The sequence below is a fragment of the Sinocyclocheilus grahami genome, unplaced genomic scaffold (genome assembly GCF_001515645.1).
Source record: "Sinocyclocheilus grahami isolate Dianchi unplaced genomic scaffold, SAMN03320097.WGS_v1.1 scaffold70.1, whole genome shotgun sequence".
Classification (NCBI taxonomy): Eukaryota; Metazoa; Chordata; class Actinopteri; order Cypriniformes; family Cyprinidae; genus Sinocyclocheilus; species Sinocyclocheilus grahami.
This window is the reverse complement of record NW_015505249.1, coordinates 702,161-725,706: the sequence shown is the minus strand read 5'-3', so window position 1 is coordinate 725,706 and position 23,546 is coordinate 702,161. Positions and strand designations below refer to the sequence as shown.

The following is a 23,546-nucleotide window of genomic DNA, read 5'->3' as shown; positions in this document are numbered from 1 at the left end:
CTTAGCCATCTTTTATTATTATTATTATATATTTGACCCTCTAACACTTGCACTCTGTATTCGTTTTCCAACTGCTTGTTTTCTTAAAAAAAAGGCCTCTAACTCTAGCTTTCTCTATTCTTTTTCTATTCTATCTACTTGTTTTCTTTTTGTTGTGTATGTATGTGTAAAGCCAAGCGTCTGCTAAATGACTAAATAAATAAAAAGGGCCTCTAAAAATATAAAAAATAAAGTGGAATAAAGATTGGATTGTGGCCTTGATTAGCTTTTGATGAGATGTTTGTAAAATGTGTGAATGTTTGCTATTATGTAAGACAGTGACATTTTGTTTTTAAAATATGAATTCAATAGTGATTCACACTCAAAATCCAGGAAAATTTTAGTCATGGTGAATGCGATTAATAAAGTAAAGTTTTCTTGAATTGAGCATGAATCACTATTGAATCCTTGTTACAAACTAAAGAGATTTATGCACCAAAACAAGACAACATAGGAGACAAGAGAGTGTGATGTTAACGTCCTTGTAGAATCTGCTGTATAAAAATTTGACATAAAGCTAAAAAAAAAAACAATTATTCACTTGATTCTGGCGTTTGATACATGACATTACCATTCAAAAGTTTAGGATTTTTTTTATTTTTAAGAAATGTATATTTTTGCTCTTCAAGGATGCATTAATTTAATAAAAATGACAGTAAAGACATTTATAATGTAAAAAAAATAAAAGATTTATATTTCAAATAAATGCTGTTCTTCTGAACTTTCCATTCATCAAGGAATCCTGTCGCTGTATAATGTTTCCACACTTCATTAAGCAGTACAACCATTTTCAACATTGATAGTAATCAGAAATGATTCTTGTGCAGCAAATCAGCATATTAGAATGATTTATGAAAGATCATGAGACACTGAAGAGAAGTTGAGATCTGACATCACAGGGGGAAAAAAAAAACTTTTTTTTAAATTGTAAAATGATTCCACAATATTAATGTTTTTTAATATTTTTTATCTGATGCAGTTGGTGACATGAACAAAGAACCTTATAATAAAAATCATTAGAACAGTATTTTATATATCATATCAAAACAAGCAGAAGCACACTTATGAACATTTGTTAATGAAATTAGTTTCTTATTCCATTCCATAAAATGCAGTGAAGTATTTGTTTTCTCATTTACAGTGTACCAAATATAGGCTACTTTTTAAACTTTTGTCCATACAATTTTGTTTAATCCAAAATGTTACTTATTAAAGGAACACTTTCATGCTTGTGTGTGTGGTCTTAGATTCCTATTCATTTTGTAAATACAGCCTAAGCCTAACAGTTTAAGAACACCACGATAGATGAAAAACGATCCACAAATACAAGTTTATTTCAGCTGTTGTATTTAAATGAAAACAGCTAACAACATACACATTTTTAAAGCATTGCAAGCTACAGCACAACAAACTGAAATCAAAGTAAGTTAGGCTACAGCTAGATTAAGTGTGCTGAATGTCTGCAATCATTCAGTCAGTCACGACTGCACAAAACGTGCAAACTAATGAAAACATTACACTTTAATTTAACGGTTACAAAATGATGAACAAATGTAGTTTAGGCATAGGTTTGTGCAACGCTGTAAAATATTTACCTTTTTTAAAATATACCATTAAACCTGCTGAGATACGAGGAGCGTGAACTGAAATTCTCAGTTCCACGCGTTTGTCCGGGAAACTCATGAATATTCATGTATGCTCCGCCCACATGCTTGTGTGTGTGGTCTTAGATTCCTATTCATTTTGTAAATACAGCCTAAGCCTAACAGTTTAAGAACACCACGATAGATGAAAAACGATCCACAAATACAAGTTTATTTCAGCTGTTGTATTTAAATGAAAACAGCTAACAACATACACATTTTTAAAGCATTGCAAGCTACAGCACAACAAACTGAAATCAAAGTAAGTTAGGCTACAGCTAGATTAAGTGTGCTGAATGTCTGCAATCATTCAGTCAGTCACGACTGCACAAAACGTGCAAACTAATGAAAACATTACACTTTAATTTAACGGTTACAAAATGATGAACAAATGTAGTTTAGGCATAGGTTTGTGCAACGCTGTAAAATATTTACCTTTTTTAAAATATACCATTAAACCTGCTGAGATACGAGGAGCGTGAACTGAAATTCTCAGTTCCACGCGTTTGTCCGGGAAACTCATGAATATTCATGTATGCTCCGCCCACTGAAACAGAAAATCTCGGAAACCGAAAATGTCAGTCAACATCCATTGATCGACAGAAACTAGGACTGCCCATATATTAAAATAAGTAATCGTGATGTGATTTTTTTTTCTCGTGTCGTTTTGTTCAAAAAATTTGAGGCAGAAATTATTTCAATATTTTTTTCTTATAGTTTCAGAGTTAAGGTGCGATCACTTTTTCTCAAGCGAAAAAAGTCTGTTGTCATGCGAAATTCCAAATTGCGTGGATTCCAGTTGAAATAACTAGATTTTGTTCGCGAAAATACATCAAACAATTGTAAATGTGACTGCACCTTTAAGGATTATTGACAACATTTTTGTTACAAACTGAGGAACTAATCTGAATTATTTTATGTAAGCTTTAGCTAGAATGATGCTTTATACATTGAACCTGGACATTTAGTCCTTTTATAAAGCATTTAAAAGTTTGGCCCTCACAAATACAGCAAAACTATTGTGTAAAATCAGTATGAATAGCTGATGCACTGAAATTTTGGCAACCAAACATATTTGGCCAGGAAAAAAATGGATTCAGAGAGGCAAAACCATTGAGCATAATGGAATTGAATGTATGGTTGAATAAATCTGTCATCATGAAAACAAGTTTTTAGTACAGCTACTATTTAAATGTTTATATTTCAACAGCGGATTGGAGTAGAAGCATAATTATATCATCAAAAAAATTAGAAACTAAAACTAGAGCCCGACCGATATGGGTTTTTTGGGACCTATTAGGGAGTAAAAAAAAAGAGGCTGATATCGATATATCGGCCGATATTCTTTGTGTATATTATAGTACAGTACCAGTCAAAAGTTTGGACATTTTCCCATTCGAGGGTCCAAACATTTGACTGGTACTATATATAGAATACAGTATATAAACAAACAGAATATATATATACATAAACACATTATTTGCAATGATCACTCAAATGTGGTGATCAAACACTTATAATGACGTGACAAAGATACGTAATGGAGGCAGGGCATTTAACAATTTAACAAACTTTATTATCCAAAATGAGTCTGATATCAGTGCACTGAACAGTAAAGTTGAAGTTTATTCAACTTTAATTCAATTAAATTCCATTCAACTTTATTCCTTTGAAGTTTATTTCACTTTGTGCTACTGTCTTCACACACAGACGAAACTTACTAGAGAAGTGTGAAGTGTGACATAATATACCTCTGTAAATAAATACAATATAAATTCACATCTTGCACACTTTAATGCCCTTTGAATGTAACATGTATGTTCCCTTGGAACTGGAATCATGGCAGAATTTCATGTGAAGTCCACTTCGCAGGGTACTTAAGGTCAAATAAGACAACACTTGAATGCTGCTGCCTGAACAAGAGACCTCCTTACTGAAGTGAAAGTGTTGACTGGTGTCACTATCTCACGAACGCGCCGGTGGATCTCCACCAAATTCGGGGGATCCCTTCAGCTCGAGGAGCCCTCTCGAACGCCACCCTCCGCGTGTCGGTAGCCCCCCGGGATCACTCCCAAACCCGGGGGCTATCGACAAGGGGGTGGTCTCATTCGAAAGCGGGCTCTATAGACTTACACTTGATTCTCGTTCGAGAGGGTTCCTCGAGCTGAAGGGATCCCCTGAATTTGGTGCGGATTCGCCACGCCATTATGGATATATGGCAGTTCAAAGTTTTAATGGTTTTCCATAGACCTAAGCTTTAAAGCGTTTCATCCAGGTCGCCAGTAGCAAACAATGGAGTGCGCTTTGCTGGACAAACTAAGTAATTACACTATTTCAAGTATTTTATCTGCGTTATATGTTCTGTAAAAAAATTTTCATATTGGCGGCATATTCGCCGATACCGATATATCGGCGACAGGCTCATATCGGCCGATAATATCGTCAAAACGATATATCGGCCGGACTCTAATAAACACAGCCTTATGTGCAATGTAAATATATTTAATTCTGGTGTTATTTAAACTGTTTATTATTAAATAAATTTGATTCATGAATTCATTATTAAATGAAAAAGTTTTTGGTGAAATGAAAGACCTGCTTGAGTGAGACATTTTTTAAAGTACAAATGTTCCATGTAATCTTAATTAATAAGCCATAAAAGGTGTATGCATGAGTGCCAATTATAAAATAATTAACAAGATGCTGTTGTAGAAGGATTAAGACATTTCACACCGTATGTCAACTGCATCAGTTGATATACTACTATTGTAGTAATTTTATATTTAAAGCGGTCATATGATGCGATTTTCAAGTTTTCCTTTCTCTTTGGAGTGTTACAAGCCGTTCGTGCATAGATAAGATCCCTAAAGTTGCAAAGACTAAAGTCTCAAACCCTAAACACGCCCCCACATGTCTACGTCACTGACTACGTTTACATGCACAATTTTTGGTTCAATCGGACTGAATTCATTCCAATTGATGAATCTGAATGTAGTGTTTACATTAACACTAAATAAGTGATCAGCTTGATGTGCGCGTTTATATGTCACAAGCTTCAAATCGGAGTAGATAGTTGCAAAGACTAAAGTCTCAAACCCTAAACACGCCCCCACATGTCTACGTCACTGACTACGTTTACATGCACAATTTTTGGTTCAATCGGACTGAATTCATTCCAATTGATGAATCTGAATGTAGTGTTTACATGAACACTAAATAAGTGATCAGCTTGATGTGCGCGTTTATATGTCACAAGCTTCAAATCGGAGTAGATTTTTTTTTTACATGTGCACACTGTACAAATATAGAGTTTCTCACTGTTTGCACATAATAACCACTATCCTATACAGTTTCTTTATTTGTTTTAACAGCAGAATTCATATTTATCCATTTATGGATAAATATACATATAAACCGCTGTGCCGTGCTGCTCATATTTATCACGCAGTAAAAATGCCCCTCCCCGCGCCCAGAACGGGTTGCCTGTGGATGAGAATCCAAAACAAGGACTGGTGGGAGGTTGTCCTGCTCCCCTTCACAGTTGCCGAGTAAAAGGAGAGTTGTGTTCTCACAGCTGGATCCAACTAAGTTTGCAAGATTTTTTAAATTAAATGTTCATTAGTCATTCAAAGATTTGTTTAAATGATATAAATGCATATTTGCTGAATGCTGACGGAAAACGAGAAAGTATTATAATGTTTGCCTTTCTATTACTAATAATATAAAAGCAATCGTTATAATACTTTTTTGTATAAATTTTAATTCCTTTGTTTAACAGTTCTATCAGATTATTAGACCGATTTCTGTCCATATTAGACAGAACTGTTAACGACGACAGCGAACAAGGAGAATGTGAACACTGTGTGCTCAGGCACTGCCACTCTTAGCGCCGTCAAAATAAAAGTCTTGCCTCGAACGCATCGGCCAAAAAGAAAAACTTATCGGCCGATGCCGATATTTGAAAAATGCCAAATATCGGCCAATATATCGGTCGACCACGAATCACAGTATGGTAAGGGGCGTAACATTTCTGTCACACGCTTGAGGTGTTCGGCCAATCACAACGCACTGGATAGCTGGCCAATCAGAGCACACCTCGCTTTTCAGACCGATGAGCTTTGTAAAAATCTACGTGTTTCAGAAAGGCGGGGCATAGAGGAGAAACAATAATATACAGTATGTGGAAAATAATGTGTTTTTTGAACCTTAAACCGCATAAACACATTTCATTACACCAAATACACCAAATAATGTTCTTTTTTAGCAACGTCATATGACCCCTTTAAGTTTCAGAAACTTTCAGTAGCCTAATTTATTGTTTTATTATTATAGTTATTATACATTTTTTCAGTTTTATTTTAAATCTTGAAGTTAAACTAAAATAAAATGAGAAATTATGCTTCTTTATATATTTTATTTATTATTTTGATTACATACTCGGGATCAGGATCTCGTGTGTTCTGCATTACCTGTTATGAAAAGCAGCCCTGTGGTGTGGCCTTCACTAATAGAGTGCATGTGATATGAAAATTGGAGACCTGAGGTCTGCACTGCATATGCACAAAAGTTCCTGTCAGCGCTTGTCCCGATGTTCTGCAGCTTTTAAATAAGACCATTTCACATGCTCACTAAAAACACGCATGGTACAATGAACACACTAGGCGCCACAGAATAATACGTCCATTTACTGCAGTTGTTAAACACAATCATCTGTCCCAAGTTGAAGTTCACAGATATTTTATACCTGTTGTTTAGTGACTCAAGCTAGCAGTGTGGGGTTTGTAGTTCACAGGTGAATCTGTTCAGGACAGTGTTTGAACGTGGGGGTGCGACGTTACCCGGTAATTATGGCGGGAGAGGATGAGCTCGTGTGTCAGGGCCGGTGTACGCTTACCGTAGCTCAACTATCGTGTGTTGACATGCGTGCAAATAGGCCTACTTTACATATTAGAATCCGATCGTGCCAAATATGTGCAAACCAGTTTATGTGAGCTTAAGGTCATGGCCGTTGAGTTTTAACAGGGTGACCTAACACCCATATTAACCAACAACAGACCACATGATGTGAGGGACGATAGGTGGTGTCTTGTTGGTGTCAGTGTTGTTCTTCACTTTTAAGTTTATCTGGATCTCTCTCATTCTTTTTCTCTCTCTCTTTATGAGTGTTATAGGAAAGAGTTATTGCTGATGCAGCAAGGATGATTAACTTTTTGGGTAAAAGGAGAGAGATGACAAGGCATATAGAGATAGAGGTCAGATTTGATCAAGAGAGTTCAGCCAGAAATGAAACGGATGTCGCTCATGTCATTCCAAATCTGAATTACTTTTTTCCTTGTAGCACAAAATCGGTTTATTCTTTTCCATGCACTTGCAATGAATGAGAACTAGAGCTTTCAAAAGGATGCAAAAGTACCGTAAAACTATGCTATATAAAATGTTCGAGGTTGTAAATTAAACACAGATTACTGGAGTATTATGCCTCAAAATTTCACATTTAATTCAGTATGTTAATTGCCATTTTTTCATAATAATTTGTTAAATTTACTAGGAATTACTAAATAAACAATTTTCAAATAAATATTAAGTTTCTTTTTTCAGTGTCTTCTGAAGTCATGTCACAACAAAAAAAATTATTTGTTAATCATTGGTTATTTTTCCTCCAATGAGCTATTAAATGCCGCAATCAAGTTGTTTTATTTATTTATTTATTTTAAATGGGGACATCTGCAGTCCCTGGCCAGGAATAAAAGAATGGTGTAATTAAAATATTAGTCGATAAATAATATGTAAAACATCACACGTAAAGTAAAAAAAAGGCAAATAACAATAGTACAATTACAAGTAAGTTGCATAGTGATAAATGATGTGACATCTAAAATGTATTGGTATAAATTTTTTTTATTAAAAATCTGCTATATGAATATACAGGTTAATAAATTACTAAATTGCATGTTGTTCTTTAAGTCAGTGTGCTGAGCTTGAGAACAGAATCAGTTTGATTCATGAATTATTGCAAAGATCTGACTCAAAAATGATTCTTTTGTGAATCAGATGTTGCTAATTCTTTTTCGTGGATTCTTGTGAGCTAGGGCAGACTTCAGGAGACTTGGAGTATGTTGCACAAGTCGTTTTGTAATACTATTAAATGTCCCTTTTTTTTTTTTTTAGCATTTGTTAACTTTTTTTTAAGTAGCAATGCAACAAAAAATAACAAAAGCTACAAAATGATTTTATGTTTTTAGTTTGAGTTTAATATAATAATCCTGGTCTGTACATTATTCAGAACATCTCCATTTATGTGTCACAATAGAAATAAAGCCAAACAGGTTTGAAATGACATGATGGCAATTAAATTACGATGGAATAAACATCTCAAATACTGTTGTAACCTTGAACCTAAAAATTGTAATCTGTGATGTTGATAAACTACTCGTGAAGTTTAAGATATACAATAACAGTCGAGCTTGGCAGGCTTTAAACTCTTGTGTTCCTTCTGCAGGTGTACCAGGGTAACGTGTCAGAGAACAGGTTGACATTTCTGATAACAAAGTTTATTTGGTATGTGTGTAGTAACAGAAAAAACAAACAACAAAGTTATGGTACTGATTTTTTTCCCCAAAGCTGGTGGTAATTAGTGGTTGACCGATATTGTTTTTTTGACAGCCGATGCCAATATCTTGGAAAGCAGGGTGGCCGATGGCCGATATAAAGCTGATATAATTTTATTTATTTTAATTCATATTTAAGAAATTTGAAATCATTTGAAATTGGATTAAAAATAATCTCAACTAGATTTGACTAAGTCTGCAAGGTTTGTGAAATTAAATGTTCATTAGTCATTCAAAGATTTGATTAAATGATATAAATATGTATTTGCTGAATGCTGACGGTAAACGAGAAAGTATTATAATGTTTGCCTTTCAATTACTAATAATATTAAAGCAATCGTTATAATACTTTTTTGTATACATTTTAATTCATTTGTTTAATAGTTCTATCTGATTATTAGATAGAACTGAATGATGACAGCGAACAAGAGGGAGAATGTACTGTTGTAACCTTGAACCTAAAAATTGTAATCTGTGATGTTGATAAACTACTCGTGAAGTTTAAGATATACAATAACAGTCGAGCTTGGCAGGCTTTAAACTCTTGTGTTCCTTCTGCAGGTGTACCAGGGTAACGTGTCAGAGAACAGGTTGACATTTCTGATAACAAAGTTTATTTGGTATGTGTGTAGTAACAGAAAAAACAAACAACAAAGTTATGGTACTGATTTTTTTCCCCCAAAGCTGGTGGTAATTAGTGGTTGACCGATTTTGTTTTTTTGACAGCCGATGCCAATATCTTGGAAAGCAGGGTGGCCGATGGCCGATATAAAGCTGATATAATTTTATTTATTTTAATTCATATTTAAGAAATTTGAAATCATTTGAAATTGGATTAAAAATAATCTCAACTAGATTCGACTAAGTCTGCAAGGTTTGTGAAATTAAATGTTCATTAGTCATTCAAAGATTTGATTAAATGATATAAATATGTATTTGCTGAATGCTGACGGTAAACGAGAAAGTATTATAATGTTTGCCTTTCAATTACTAATAATATTAAAGCAATCGTTATAATACTTTTTTGTATACATTTTAATTCATTTGTTTAATAGTTCTATCTGATTATTAGATAGAACTGAATGATGACAGCGAACAAGAGGGAGAATGTGGGCACTGTGTGTTCAGGCGCTGCAATCTCATCGCCGTCAAAATAAAAGTTCCGCCTCAACATATCGGCCAAACAGAAAAACTTATCAGCCAATGCCAATATTTGAAAAATGCCAAATATCGGCCGATATATCGGCCTTGGCGATATATCGGTCGATCACTAGTGTAGTAATACTGAGCTACTTTTAAACCCTGATGTTAAATAATGTCCAATTAATGTACAAATTTTTATATATTTATTTTTTATTAGAGTACATTTTTGTATTTAAATCATGATGCATTGTCAATAAATTTAGCATGTTGTCAGCATTTGCATGTCTGTTGTGTTCAAAAGTTAGGGGTCAGTAAGGTTCTTTTTTGAAAGAAGTTAATACTTTTATTCAGCAAGGATGCATTAAATGAATCAAAAGTGACAGTAAACATATGTATAATGTTACAAAAGATTTCAAATAAATGCTGTTTTCTTTTAACTTTGTTCATCAAAGAATCCTGAAAAATGCCTCACATTTTCACAAAAATATGAAGTAGCACAACGGTTTTCAACATTGCTAATAATAAGAAATGTTTCTTGAGCAGCAAATCAGGATATTTGAATGATTTCTGAAGAATCATGTGACACTGAAGACTGGAGTAATGATGCTGAAAATTCAGCCTTGCATCACAGGAATAAATTACATTTTTAAAAGGTACTCAAATAGAAAACAGCTATTTGAAATGGTAATACATTTTCACAATATTACTGTTTTTACTGTATTTTTTATCAAATAAATGCAGCCTTGATGAACATAAACAGACAACTTTCAAAAACATTTACCTTTCAAGTAGAGTACAGTACAGTAGTATACTGCAAAATATTCCATGGTATTTTAATGGTACTATATTAAATAAATAATATTAATAAAAACATGAATTATGTGTAATGGTAAGGTAGATTGTTAGGCTAAATTCTTAGCAATTTCGCATAATCTAGATTTATAGTAACAATAGCACAGTCCAGATTTATTGCAGAACAGGCTCAGTCTCTTGTCTCAAAGACGTTTCACTCTGTTATAAAATGCACCTGCAGTGAAAGCGAGAGCGCTATGCAGTGAGCTGTTGTTTCCTATTCAGAACATGTCAAAACTCAAAGCCTCGGGGTAATTTCACAACAATCACTAGTGAGGTGACGTGTAAAGGGGACAAAGATTCATGTCAAAGCATTGCTGGAATTATTGTCAGTGTAAACACCGAAAACAAACATGCGTTTTAATACATTGATGGCTTGTTCGAGGAAACCAGAGCTCAGTAAAATCAAATTAGCACTAAATGTTTAGTGCTTGCCAAGTCCAGCATCACTTTTACTGTTGCTCATACTTGAGATGAATGGTTTAGCACAACATTCACCCATAATATTTATTATATATATTTCAACATGATTCATTGTAACCCAGTCATCTGTCCGTCTCATAATTAGACTGTGAATCATCTTTCAGGATCCTGAAGTGTTTGAATGAATCTGTAGACTCTCCTCAGCTGCAGTGTTATGTAACCGCAGATGTTTTTTTTGCCCGTGTTTGCTCCACATATTCACATTACTGATATGAGCCTCTTATGTGTTCGAAGGTCGCACAGATACTGCATCTGTAAACTCTTTATCGCGCAACATCCCATGATAAACATCAAATAATTTAGATTTTACAATACTGTTATTTAGGGCTGCACGATAAATCGCATGCGATATTTAACGAGCATCTTGTCAGTAAAGCCGGTTCTTTAATCAGAGGTAAATCTCCATCACCTGTGGGCTTTCACATGGAGCAGCATTAACTACACAGAGCCGTTGTTCACCGACAAGCTGCGCAAAACCACGATCATATTTTGCGCATGTTTTGTGCAGCTTGTCGGTGAACAACGGCTCTGTGTAGTTAATGCTGCTCCTGATTACAGAATGGCTTTACTGACAAGATGCGCGTTAAATATCGCATGCGATTTATCGTGCAGCCCTACTGTTATTTTAGTATCACTTATACATTATCATAGTTTTTATTAATATTTTGAATTGGCTTTAATTTTTGTATTTTCAGTTTAATTTTTAGTATTTTTATGTGCAAGTATTTTATACACTAACTTAGTTAACTTTGGCCTATAATTTATTAGTTTACAGTTAGTTTTTATATTACCATAATGCAGTAATTATTAAATTAATATAATAAAAATTTATATTATGCAGTTAGTATTTTTAGTGCTTCAGTGTAAATATATTTTTGTTCAGTTTAAGTATCTCGTCTAATATTTTATTTCTTCATATTTGATTTTATTATTTTAGCTTTATTTTAACAAAAATATTATGAACAAAAATGTTCTTAATAGTTTTCCTTTTTTGCTTTTAGTTAGCTTTATAACCCGGTCTCTTACACACATACAGATGCATTCATACATGTTAGCCACGGCTTTAATTTTCTTAACCTATTGTTATCTTTCTTTAGAGATTAAAACGAACCATTCGGACTACAAGAAAGCAGTATAATTACATAGAGAGCTGCAGTGTTAAGATATTTTTGTAGTAAATACGTACGTTAGCATCACCCTGGTTCCCTCGAAAAAAAACACAATAGGATTTTTCCATTGGCTTTTGGATTATTGCAGAAAATAAGCTCTATAACCAACCAAAGGTTATGTTTCTTACATGTTTTGTTCATGACAATAATAAACAAATTAACACGACTTTTATGAATTGAAGCCTATGTACAATCACCAGAAGTAAACAGCTAAACATAGACTATAAATGAAAAGAGGGAATTACCGAAAAGGAAATTATGATCTTGTTCACCACAGACATCATTTCAGGCTTTAAAAAAAAACAACAACATCTAAAAACACACTGACCTCACGACATTGCAGTCGTAAGTGCCAAAATGCTAGTTTCTTAGTTTTGGCCTACAAAAATGCATCATTCCTGCAGCACTTTTTAGTGGTTGATCTGTCTTGTTAGTGATTCTGTCTACGCCTGCTTAAACTTGGAGCCAGAGATTTGAACAACAGTGATTTATGTTGCAGACATGAGCAATACCTCAGTTTTGATGGGCTGTTACATTTCTAAAACGTATGATTTGTGCCTGGTGGCCGATAAAACAGTGGAAAAGGCTCATAGACTTGCTTTGAAAGTGGTCTAGAATATTTGTGAAAATGGATTACTTGAATGATTGCTATTGGTCATGTTCTGGATTGTAACGTCTTTACTTCCTGTAGGGTCATCCGGTTCATGGTTCACCATGTGAAGTACTTCCTGGGTCTGCGCTATCAGGTCAGCGGTTGGGAACATCTACAGACAGACGGACCCTACGTCATCATCTCCAACCATCAATCATCACTCGATGTGCTAGGTGAACGAATACACTCTCACAATCAGTGTTACCGTTATTATTACCACAGGATCAAAATCTGCATGACCAGACCTGCTTGAATTCACTTCTTTCTACCTGCACACCCAGATGTCACATGATGGGATTTGTGCAGCCAGTCTTTCTGTGCTGATTCTCTCCTCCTCTCTGCAGGCGTGATGGAGATCCTGCCGGACCGCTGCACGATGATCGCCAAGAAGGAGCTGATATGGGCCGGGACGGTGGGCATGATTTGCTGGCTGGGAGGAATCGTCTTCATCAACCGCCAAAAGACCAGCGACGCCAAGAACGTCATGAGCGACGCCGCTAAAACCATGCTGGCCGACAAGGTCTGTCTTTGCCAAGATCTCACATCTGACAAATGGTAGTTTACCCGACAATTCTTTGAGTTTGAACCACTTCGCATGAGCTTTTAGGTTATTAATTGATGTTATATGATCTTATTGAAGTGTAATTTAATTGCCAAATTCCAGGTGAAAAACTACACTTCCCAGTGATCTTGAAGAGAAAATCATTGCAAACGTGTCAGAACAATGTCCTCGTAGCGTATTATAAAGTTGTATAAATGTACACTACTGTTCAAAAGTTTGCGTACAGAAAGATTTTTTAAGAAATGAATGCTTTTATTAAGCTAGGATGCATTAAATTGATCAAAAGTGACAGTTAAAGACATTTAAAATTTTACAAAAGATTTCTGTTTCAAATAAATGCTGCTCTTTTGAACTTTCCTTGAAGACTAAACTTTTTAAAAACGTATTATGGTTAGCACAAAAATGAAGAAATTTCAGTTTTGCATCACAGGAATAAATTGCATTTTAATATTTATTCAAATAGAAATCAGGCATTTTGAATTGTAATATTTTTTCACAATATTATTGTTTTTACTGTATTTTTCATCAAATAAATGCAGCCTTGGTGAGCAGAAAAGACTTTAATATTAAGAAGTTTCACAGACCTCAAACTTTTAGCTGTAATGTATATGCTAATATTTTGATGCACATTAAAAATATTTAGTTTTTGTGCTTAAAATCGGCAATCACTTGCACAGTTATCATTAGTTTTATATTGTTTTTAGTACATTATTTGCAGTGCTTCAGTGATTGTAGTTCATTCTCTTTGACCCAGGGTTATTATACTTCAGTAAAAACTATATATATGAAAATGAAATGAAAATATAAAAAAAACAACTTAAACTTATTTTATTCCAGGAAGGTTTAAAGGCAAGATTTGACATTTTTATTTTAAATAATATAATGAAATAAAAACGAATAAAAACTATATAGACATATTTAAAAACAACATTAAAAAAAACGAATAAAAATGACAAAAGCACCAAAAATTCTTAAAACTTTAAATAAAATGACCATGAGAGTAGGAAATATAAAAATAACATTTAAGATAAAACTATAGAATCTCAATGATATTAAAATAAAACTGCTTTGACCTTTTGACCCTTTTTACTGCTTTTGAAATACTTTTTGCTTAAAATTTGTATATGATGTTTATTTGGTTGATGGCTTAGAGCTAAGAAGTTTCTATAGAGAAAATGAATGGGAAAATACAACCAAGACCACTAAAGACATGGACCGTTGCTTTCGATTAACTTACATTATTTTTCAATGCTAAACGTTCAAACAATGCTGGAGATGTCATATTTAGTTTGCATAGTAAATTGTGTTTTGGAATTGCCATCTGTTGATCTATATTGCATGATATAGTACTATCAGTCTTAGTGCTATAGTAGGGATGTTGTAAGGAAGAGGTGCTGGAAACAATCTCATTTTGTGATTGCATTGAACTTTCCCTAGATCCGATTGTGGGTGTTTCCAGAAGGCACACGGAATCAGAACGGCGGGCTTTTGCCCTTTAAAAAGGGAGCATTTCATCTGGCCATTCAAGCACAGGTGAGTGTTACTTCAAGACTCCTTCACTTATGCTTGACCTGATATAACCTGACCTGTAAGTGCAAAGGACATAGCTTTAGTAATTTACCTGAACAAGCTTGAGCTCAAAGGTTCCTCATTAACCCATGAAAGCCGTGTCAGAGGTCAGAGGTCGTAATGGAGACTGGCTTTACTCATGTGGTGTTGTGTCTTGTCTTCACCAGCAGAGAGAGCTGTGCTTCCTTGTTTAGTGTTCAGCTTCTGTGTTGTTACTTTCACTCTGGCGCATTTTGATCTGAACAAACTCATTTCTTAAGCCACATGAAACATTCCTTCAGTGCTTCTTTCTTTCATGTGGCTTGTGAATAAACTTGAGAGTTAAGCCAATTGGATTGTATTGGAACAATGAAACGCTTGGCAGTTTTATTTTACTTTATTACTTCCCGTTTCAGTTTTTAAGCTTCCTGTTTAATTACCTATATACATATATGCAAAATATTTCAAAATGCAATTTATGTTATTGATGGATAATTCAATATTTGAAAACATGAGTTAATATTTAAAAACATGAGTTTAACCCTTTTAAACATTTTTAAAATGTATTTAGAATTTTAAAATGGTAGTTGATTTATTTATCAGTATATTTATGTATTTATTTATTTACACATGTAAAATGTAGAAATATATTTATTCATATATACACACAAATATATATATATATATATATATTCAATAAATTCTTTATCTTACAAAAAGCAGTTTAATATGTAAATGAATGAATATTTTTTGTTATATTTAACTACAATCTTAAACAAGAAATAAATCATTTTCAGTATTTATTTGTTAGTTTATATTGATTTAGATTTGTTATACAATTTTTTGTTTATTTAATATGTGCATATATTTGTACATGTAAAATATAAAGATATATGCAAAATTATTAACCTTTTAAAAATGCAAATTAATATTCTAACTGATCATCATTTTATTGTAGTGCTGTCGAACGATTAATCGCATCCAAAATAAAAGTTTTGTTTACATAATAAATAAGCACAGTACACATACATATATTATGTATATATAAATACACACACATACAGTATATATTTAGAAAATATTTACATGCATATATATTTATATTCTCATATTTTATATTATGTATAAATATAATTTATAAACATAACATATTTTTCTTAAATATATACATGCATGTGTTTGTATTTATAATAAATACACACAGTATGCACACATATTACGTAAACAAAAACTTTTATTTTGAATGCAATTAATTGCGATTAATTGTTTGACAACACTATTTTATTGTTATATTTAACTACATTTTAGAGGTAAATATTACCATTTAAAATAAGTATTATATTTTGAAAACATATCTTTAAATGTTTATTCTTCATAGGCCCCCTGACAGTGGTTTGAAAGCAGTTTTTCTTGTTGTTTTGACACATGTTCTTTTGAAACCGGATGTTTGGGCAGGTCATAAAAAATGCTTCCCTTTTTTCATTTTATAATAGACAATAGTTTACGTCACAGCTGAATAAACCACTTTGTGTTTTTGTAAGATGATCAATATTTTTGCTTCAGTCGAAGGACTGTGCATTTCAAATGCAAATTTGAAATATTTAATTTTTTCAGCTTTTAGGAGAGCACTAGCATATTGATTAGGCTCAACGCTAACAGAGCCTTGAAACTAAAACAGACTTTCACGTCTCTCTCAATTAAAAGTAAAACACTACATCTACATTTCCATGGCCACAAGAAAATGTTTTGGATGATTGCTGAAATGACTGTACAATGTAGATCATTTGTCACAAGTTCATATGAGGAGACTGAATGAGGAATTTGTGCTGAAAACTGAAAAAAAATTGTTTTTACGTTTGTGTGTAACTGCTTTTTAAGATCAGAATAAAGTAATATGAATCATGTGTGATGATGCATACTGATATAAAAAATGGCAGGCCGACGTAATCAAAACCAGATGAGCGTTGAGTTAAGGCAGACAGACATCACTTAATCTAGACCAAAGTAATGGAGGCCTGATGGTTCTCATTAGTTAAGGTAAAATATGTGAACAATCTGTGCCTTATCTTATCTTTTTATATGTGTTTTGTTTTGCATTTTGGCATTGTAGAGATATAACGTGCACCCTAGGAATTTTATACATGGTCTAGACTTTAAATAAAGTAGGAATTTCAGAAAATAAGCTTGGGAAAATATTTATATAAATGAGTGTAAAGTAAAAATGTATGTACAATGCAATGTAATATTATTATTGTATCATTCTATTAAATACGTTTAAACATTATAGCATTTTAAACATTTATTTGTCAATTTATATTTATTTAGAATTTTCAAATTAGTAGTTGATTTATTTATTATGTTTATATTTATATATATATATATGAATGTTCAACATATTTGTAGCCTTTTAAAATGCAGTTTAATATTTAGATTCATTTATTTGATTGTTTTATTTAACTACATTCTTGAAATTTTTTTTTAATTTGTCGATTGATATTTATTTGATATTTAGAATTTTTGAGTAAATTAGTAGTTGATTGTTTAATATAATAATTCATATCTTTATTTATTATATGCATGTATTTTACATGTAAAATCTAAAATATATGCAAAAGAATTACCTTTCGAAATGCAATTTAACATTTAAATTGATGTGTCAGTTTATTGTTATATTTACCTATGTCTTTAAACATAAAATATTTATTTGTCAGTTTACATTTATTTTATATTTGTTTAGAATTTTAAAATGTGTATTTGTTTCATTTATATTATTATTTTATTTGTTTGTTTCATTTTTGTGGCATTCCTAGTCCTTCATAATTTTGAGTCACATCTTTTTGTACTGATGATGGTTAAACTGACACACACTTTCTAGCTGTGTCGTCATGAGAAACAATGACTCTCTGGGTCTATTATTAGTCTGGGAGGATAGTTCGGTCTGTGTATGATCATATTTTTGTGTGTGAGAGCATTTCTAATCCCTGCTGGCTTACTGTCTGCCGCGCTGCACACGGTCCAACCATCCCTCTCTCTCTTTCTCTCTTAGGTTCCCATCATACCCATCGTCTTCTCTTCCTACAGTAACTTCTACCTACGAAAAGAGAAAGAGTTCAAATCAGGTAATGCACATTACAAACAAATGTTATGGAGAAACATAAGGCCTTTTGTGTGAATAGTTCACCAAAAAATTTAAATCTTTCATTTACCCTTCTTCGTGTTGTTCTAAACCTATATGCTTATGAAAAAAATAGTAGACATAGTAGCCCATATGACCTGTGTGCTATATTCAAAGTTCTCTAAAAACATACAGTGTATGAGGATCAGACTGAACTTTCAGTTGTTGTTGTTGTTGTTATTTATTATTTAATGAATTATTCCTTGAAATGCGTTGAGATTTTTATTAGTGCTTGAGCTTGTTTCTGCCACGTGATAAGAAAAAAATATAATTATGACTTTTTATCTCTTAATTCTTTACTTTTTTCCTCACAGTATTGACTTCATATGTTACAAATCTGCCTTTTTATTCTTGCAGTTCTGAGAAAAAAAATCATTAAATCACACAATTCTAAGATGAAAAGTCTGAATTGTGAGATTAAAAAGATTTTTAATTTTTTGTTCTGTGGTGGAAACTCGCAATTATGAGGAGAAAAGACAGAATTGTGAGCTATAAACTCGCAATTGTGAGAGGAAAAAAAGTCAAATTTGTTTGATAAAGGTGCAATTACCTCTTGTTTTTTAATTCTGTTGCAGAAACAAAAAACAGAATTGCAAGATGTAAAGTCACAATTCTGAGTAAAAAGTCATAATTGTGAGATTAAAATTGTTTTAAAAGAGAAAGTCACAATTACTTTTTTGTTTTTTTATTCCATGGCAAAAAAAATGGAATGTAAACACACAATTCTAAGGAAGAATGACAGAATTGTGAGACATGAACTTGAAAATCTGAGTTTATGTGGGTTTTCTGTGTCCGAATTGTCAGATATAAACTTGTTGCAAGACGCGCTGCACACGGTCCAACCATCCCTCTCTCTCTTTCTCTCTTAGGTTCCCATCATACCCATCGTCTTCTCTTCCTACAGTAACTTCTACCTACGAAAAGAGAAAGAGTTCAAATCAGGTAATGCACATTACAAACAAATGTTATGGAGAAACATAAGGCCTTTTGTGTGAATAGTTCACCAAAAAATTTAAATCTTTCATTTACCCTTCTTCGTGTTGTTCTAAACCTATATGCTTATGAAAAAAATAGTAGACATAGTAGCCCATATGACCTGTGTGCTATATTCAAAGTTCTCTAAAAACATACAGTGTATGAGGATCAGACTGAACTTTCAGTTGTTGTTGTTGTTGTTATTTATTATTTAATGAATTATTCCTTGAAATGCGTTGAGATTTTTATTAGTGCTTGAGCTTGTTTCTGCCACGTGATAAGAAAAAAATATAATTATGACTTTTTATCTCTTAATTCTTTACTTTTTTCCTCACAGTATTGACTTCATATGTTACAAATCTGCCTTTTTATTCTTGCAGTTCTGAGAAAAAAAATCATTAAATCACACAATTCTAAGATGAAAAGTCTGAATTGTGAGATTAAAAAGATTTTTAATTTTTTGTTCTGTGGTGGAAACTCGCAATTATGAGGAGAAAAGACAGAATTGTGAGCTATAAACTCGCAATTGTGAGAGGAAAAAAAGTCAAATTTGTTTGATAAAGGTGCAATTACCTCTTGTTTTTTAATTCTGTTGCAGAAACAAAAAACAGAATTGCAAGATGTAAAGTCACAATTCTGAGTAAAAAGTCATAATTGTGAGATTAAAATTGTTTTAAAAGAGAAAGTCACAATTACTTTTTTGTTTTTTTATTCCATGGCAAAAAAAAATGGAATGTAAACACACAATTCTAAGGAAGAATGACAGAATTGTGAGACATGAACTTGAAAATCTGAGTTTATGTGGGTTTTCTGTGTCCGAATTGTCAGATATAAACTTGTTGCAAGAAAAAAAAAGTCGGAATTGCGAGAGAATTGCAAGATAAGTCCGAACTACTTTTTTTGGTTTAATTCCATTATGGGGGAAAAAACAATTGCGAGATGTAAACATGCAATTCTAAAGAAAAACGAGGATTGCGAGATCTAATTAGTTTTAGTTCTGTGTCGGAAACAAAAAAGCAGAGTTGGGAGAAAAAAAGTCGCAGTTTTCTTTTTTTATTTTGGGCAGTAAAAAAACAATTGTGAGATGTAAACGCACAATTATGAGGGGAAAAAAGACTTAACGAGATAAACTCACAGTTGTGAGAAAAAGTCAGAATTGCGAGATAAAAAGTCACAATTACCTCTTATTTAAAAACAAAAAATCTGAATTTTGAGATGTTAAGCCGCAATTCTGAGGGGAAAAAACAGGCTTATGAAATAAAAACTTGCACTTCTAAGAAGAAAAGTCTGAATTGTGAGATGTAAACTTAAAATTGCAAGAAAAAAAGTCAGAATTGTGAGATTAAAAGTCAATTTTTTTTATTTTTTATGTAACGGAAAAAAGCTTCCATACAAACTAGAGCATGTCGATGATAATGTCGGCTAATATGGCTGTCTGCACTGTTTCAAACAGGAAGCATCACTCTGAAAATCCTTCCAAAGATCGAGACAAAGGGACTGACGGCAGACGATGTGACGACTCTCTCCGAGCAATCGTTTGGCATCATGCGTTCGGCCTTCCTGGAGATCTCCGGACAAACAGTGCAGAGCAACGGGCCATCCACCCACTGAGCGCCCTTTCATTCGCTCCGACAACAAGGATGGCTTGAGACTACTTCGTCGTCGTCGTGGTGATGCTAACCATGACAGCCAGGCGCTTTAGTGTCCTCTCTGACGTCCTCATGAAGCAGGAACACATGTCCATACAGACAGACAGACGCACATACATTCACCTTGACTACGGTGCATACAGCAGATGTTATCTTAGCCTAGTTTTGATCTCCCGTTGGACTCCGAGGGGCGCTAAGCGACGGAACGGTGTTCCACGTCATTTTCGATGTTGGTTCGGCTCGGACTGCTTTTGTCGGCGACAGGTTGAGTTTTGGAGCGACGCCCTGAGAACATCGTGGATGTGTGTTCGACATGCATGCCTTTTCTATGTTCCACTTCCTTTCACTGATCTACAGAGACTCGTTCTGTTCGTTTGTGTAGGTCGCTTTTTCTCGAGGTTCTCTGCTTGCATTATGGGAAATCGGTGACAAACATCGTTTTACTTCTCTGTCTTTTTTTCGTATGCAAGTGTATTTTTCTTTAGACACGCCCCTTTATTGTTTTAAATAACTTTATTGATTCAATGACCAAAAAGAATAATTTGGAAATGTCCAAATGTGTCGTCACAACCAAGGATTCGGAAAACTCATTAAAAGGTTTCGTTCATAACGAATATCTTCATTGTCACTGTTACAAAGTGCGGCTTCTTCTTGTGCCATGTGTCCAAAGTGTCTCAGCCGTTGGCTGTGTATAATGGTAGAATATTGTGGAAAAACTCTATTGATTATTGATCTGTGATCAGGATTGTTTGATTAGCGTTTAGGATAGAAATACGTTCCAGTTGGCTTAAGTTCGGTGCTTTGCTCATTTCCTGTTTTGGTTTGTTTTGAGGCTACAAAATACTTTCTTTTCTAAAAATGTACTTAACATTGTTCAATCCTTTTGTTTAAACTAAAAACCATTTGCAAGGGAATTGCTATTATAATAACTAATCGAAGAAGTATTATCTAACACATTATATAGAGTATGGCGTTATCTAAGCAGCCAATTTAACTAAAATGTGTTTAAGAGCCTTTATTATTAATAGTCAGATTTTGAAGGACAAAATCAAAAATCTATTTTACATTTGTTGACAAAACTTGGATTTTTCTTTCAAAACCTGCTGCTAAAATTATCCAGAGAAATTATTATAATGTAAAATGCTGAGGTTTGTAATATTTTTAAGTGGATGTTGACGAACGTGATCATAAATGGGCCACGTTCGCAGATCGTCAACGTCTAGTAATTGTCATGAGCTTATTTCTGTTCATAGATGAGGTATTACATTTTATCCTCAACTTTACAGTTTAACAAAGAAAGTCCATATTTAAACGAATTATAAAAATAAATGTATATAAATCTGAATATGTGAAAATGGCATTCACAATTTAATCTCAAAATGACCAATTATTTAACACCTATTTATTAAACCAGACTGTATCGACAGCTTAGGGCAGTAAAGTAAGATGAATATTTGTTATTACTTTCTAATCGCATTGCATTGTTGAATCTTCTATTTAATGCTCGATGTTGCCGTTCTTATTGTTTGTTAAGAATGTATAACATCTGATCCTTAATTTAATATGTACAATATTATTTAAGAGGACTGAATTGTACGTATCTTATTATAACGGCTCGTTGAGCTGAAAGACATTTTGCTTTGAACGAATGTTCAGTTTGGTTTATGCTAAAGGTCCAAATTAGGCCCTGTTATTGTTATTATTTAGTACAAATATAAACTCTTTTATGTTGTGTATTAGTTCACAGATTTTATAAGCCCCCTTGTTTTGGATGTCATTTTTGCCCTGCTGACTAAAAACCATGCTGCGTTCACGAAACCGTGTGTACAAGGTGTTGTGTGATTTTCACCAAAGCTATTAAGGATGTACAACAGGTGAAGCTTGTAAACGCTCTGATTATAAGATCTGTTAGACGAACCTGTCAAGACATTTCACGGTCAGCCTTGTGTACGTGTGTGTATATGAGAGAGTGTGTGTGTGTGTCCATTGTGTGTGCTGAATGTGTTTGTATGGTGACCCGACACACAAATGAGCTAAAGCCCATTGTAAAATCTGAAACGTTATATAAGACGATGATTATATATAAAAATGTTGATTGTGGTAGAATCTGGATGCGACCTGTGTTAAGAACATCTAGGACAAAGAGTCAATAAAATCGTCTGTTTTTCCAATAGGAATGGTAGAAGTTGTTCTTGACGTTTGTCGTCTGTCTGTCAATTTATTTACTTACACATTTACTAAATCTAAACGAGGACGTACCTTAGACTTATGATTACTACAGACAAACCCAAAACCTAAAAGAAAAATATTAGCATTTTTAGATGTGCATTTTATTTGCGTTGTTTTTTTTGTTTTTCAAATATTCTGTAGTTTTATTTTATATTTAAAACAAATCTGTATTTTGTGATCCAATTGCAAATTTTCCAATACACAAAGTATGGAGCTAAAATAGTGTCAAAATGAAGGGATTAACAAATGTGCAAGCAAATTCACATTCACAAAACGTGAATATAGTTTCAAAAAGAAATTAACAAACTCTGCATCTAATTTTGTGAATGTACATTTTGTTGTGCATTTGCGTGCTTATTAATAGATTTTCAAAATAAATATGATTCACCAGTGCTCAATTCACATTCATAAAAATAAGTTATTGCAAAACAGCAATTCACAAATTCATGACCTAATTTATGTACACAGTGAAATTTGGACAAAAATATTTTGTGAATTTAGTTCAATATTTACATAATGTATTTACAAAATATTCACAAATGCTCGATTCATATTCACAAAAAGTGTATATATTTGCTAACAGTAATTCATAAGATTCATAACCTAATTTATATTCACAAAATGAAATTTGGAAATGCAAATGTTTTGTGAAATGTAAATTTGGTTGAACATTTGCATACTTGGCTTAATATATTTAGAAAATATGATTCACAAATGCTTAATTCACATTCACAAAAATAAGCTGAGATATTTGCAAACAGGAATTCAACTCAATACTTGTAAGTTAGGTGAATTAAGTTGAGAGTTTTTACATTTGTT

The 23,546-nt window shown here is 33.1% G+C and overlaps 1 protein-coding gene across 1 annotated transcript in view; it reads left to right on the top strand.

The window, feature by feature from the left end:
- Positions 1-22,669, top strand: part of LOC107585387 (1-acyl-sn-glycerol-3-phosphate acyltransferase alpha-like) — a 25,089-nt gene extending 2,420 nt beyond the window's left edge. The window contains exons 3-7 of the mRNA XM_016272394.1: positions 12,629-12,762; positions 12,934-13,109; positions 14,589-14,684; positions 17,746-17,818; positions 20,303-22,669. Of these exons, the coding sequence (XP_016127880.1) occupies positions 12,629-12,762; positions 12,934-13,109; positions 14,589-14,684; positions 17,746-17,818; positions 20,303-20,460 (637 nt within the window). The 3' untranslated portion in view covers positions 20,461-22,669. The remainder of the gene's footprint in view (positions 1-12,628; positions 12,763-12,933; positions 13,110-14,588; positions 14,685-17,745; positions 17,819-20,302) is intronic.
- The last annotated feature ends 877 nt before the right edge of the window (positions 22,670-23,546 follow it).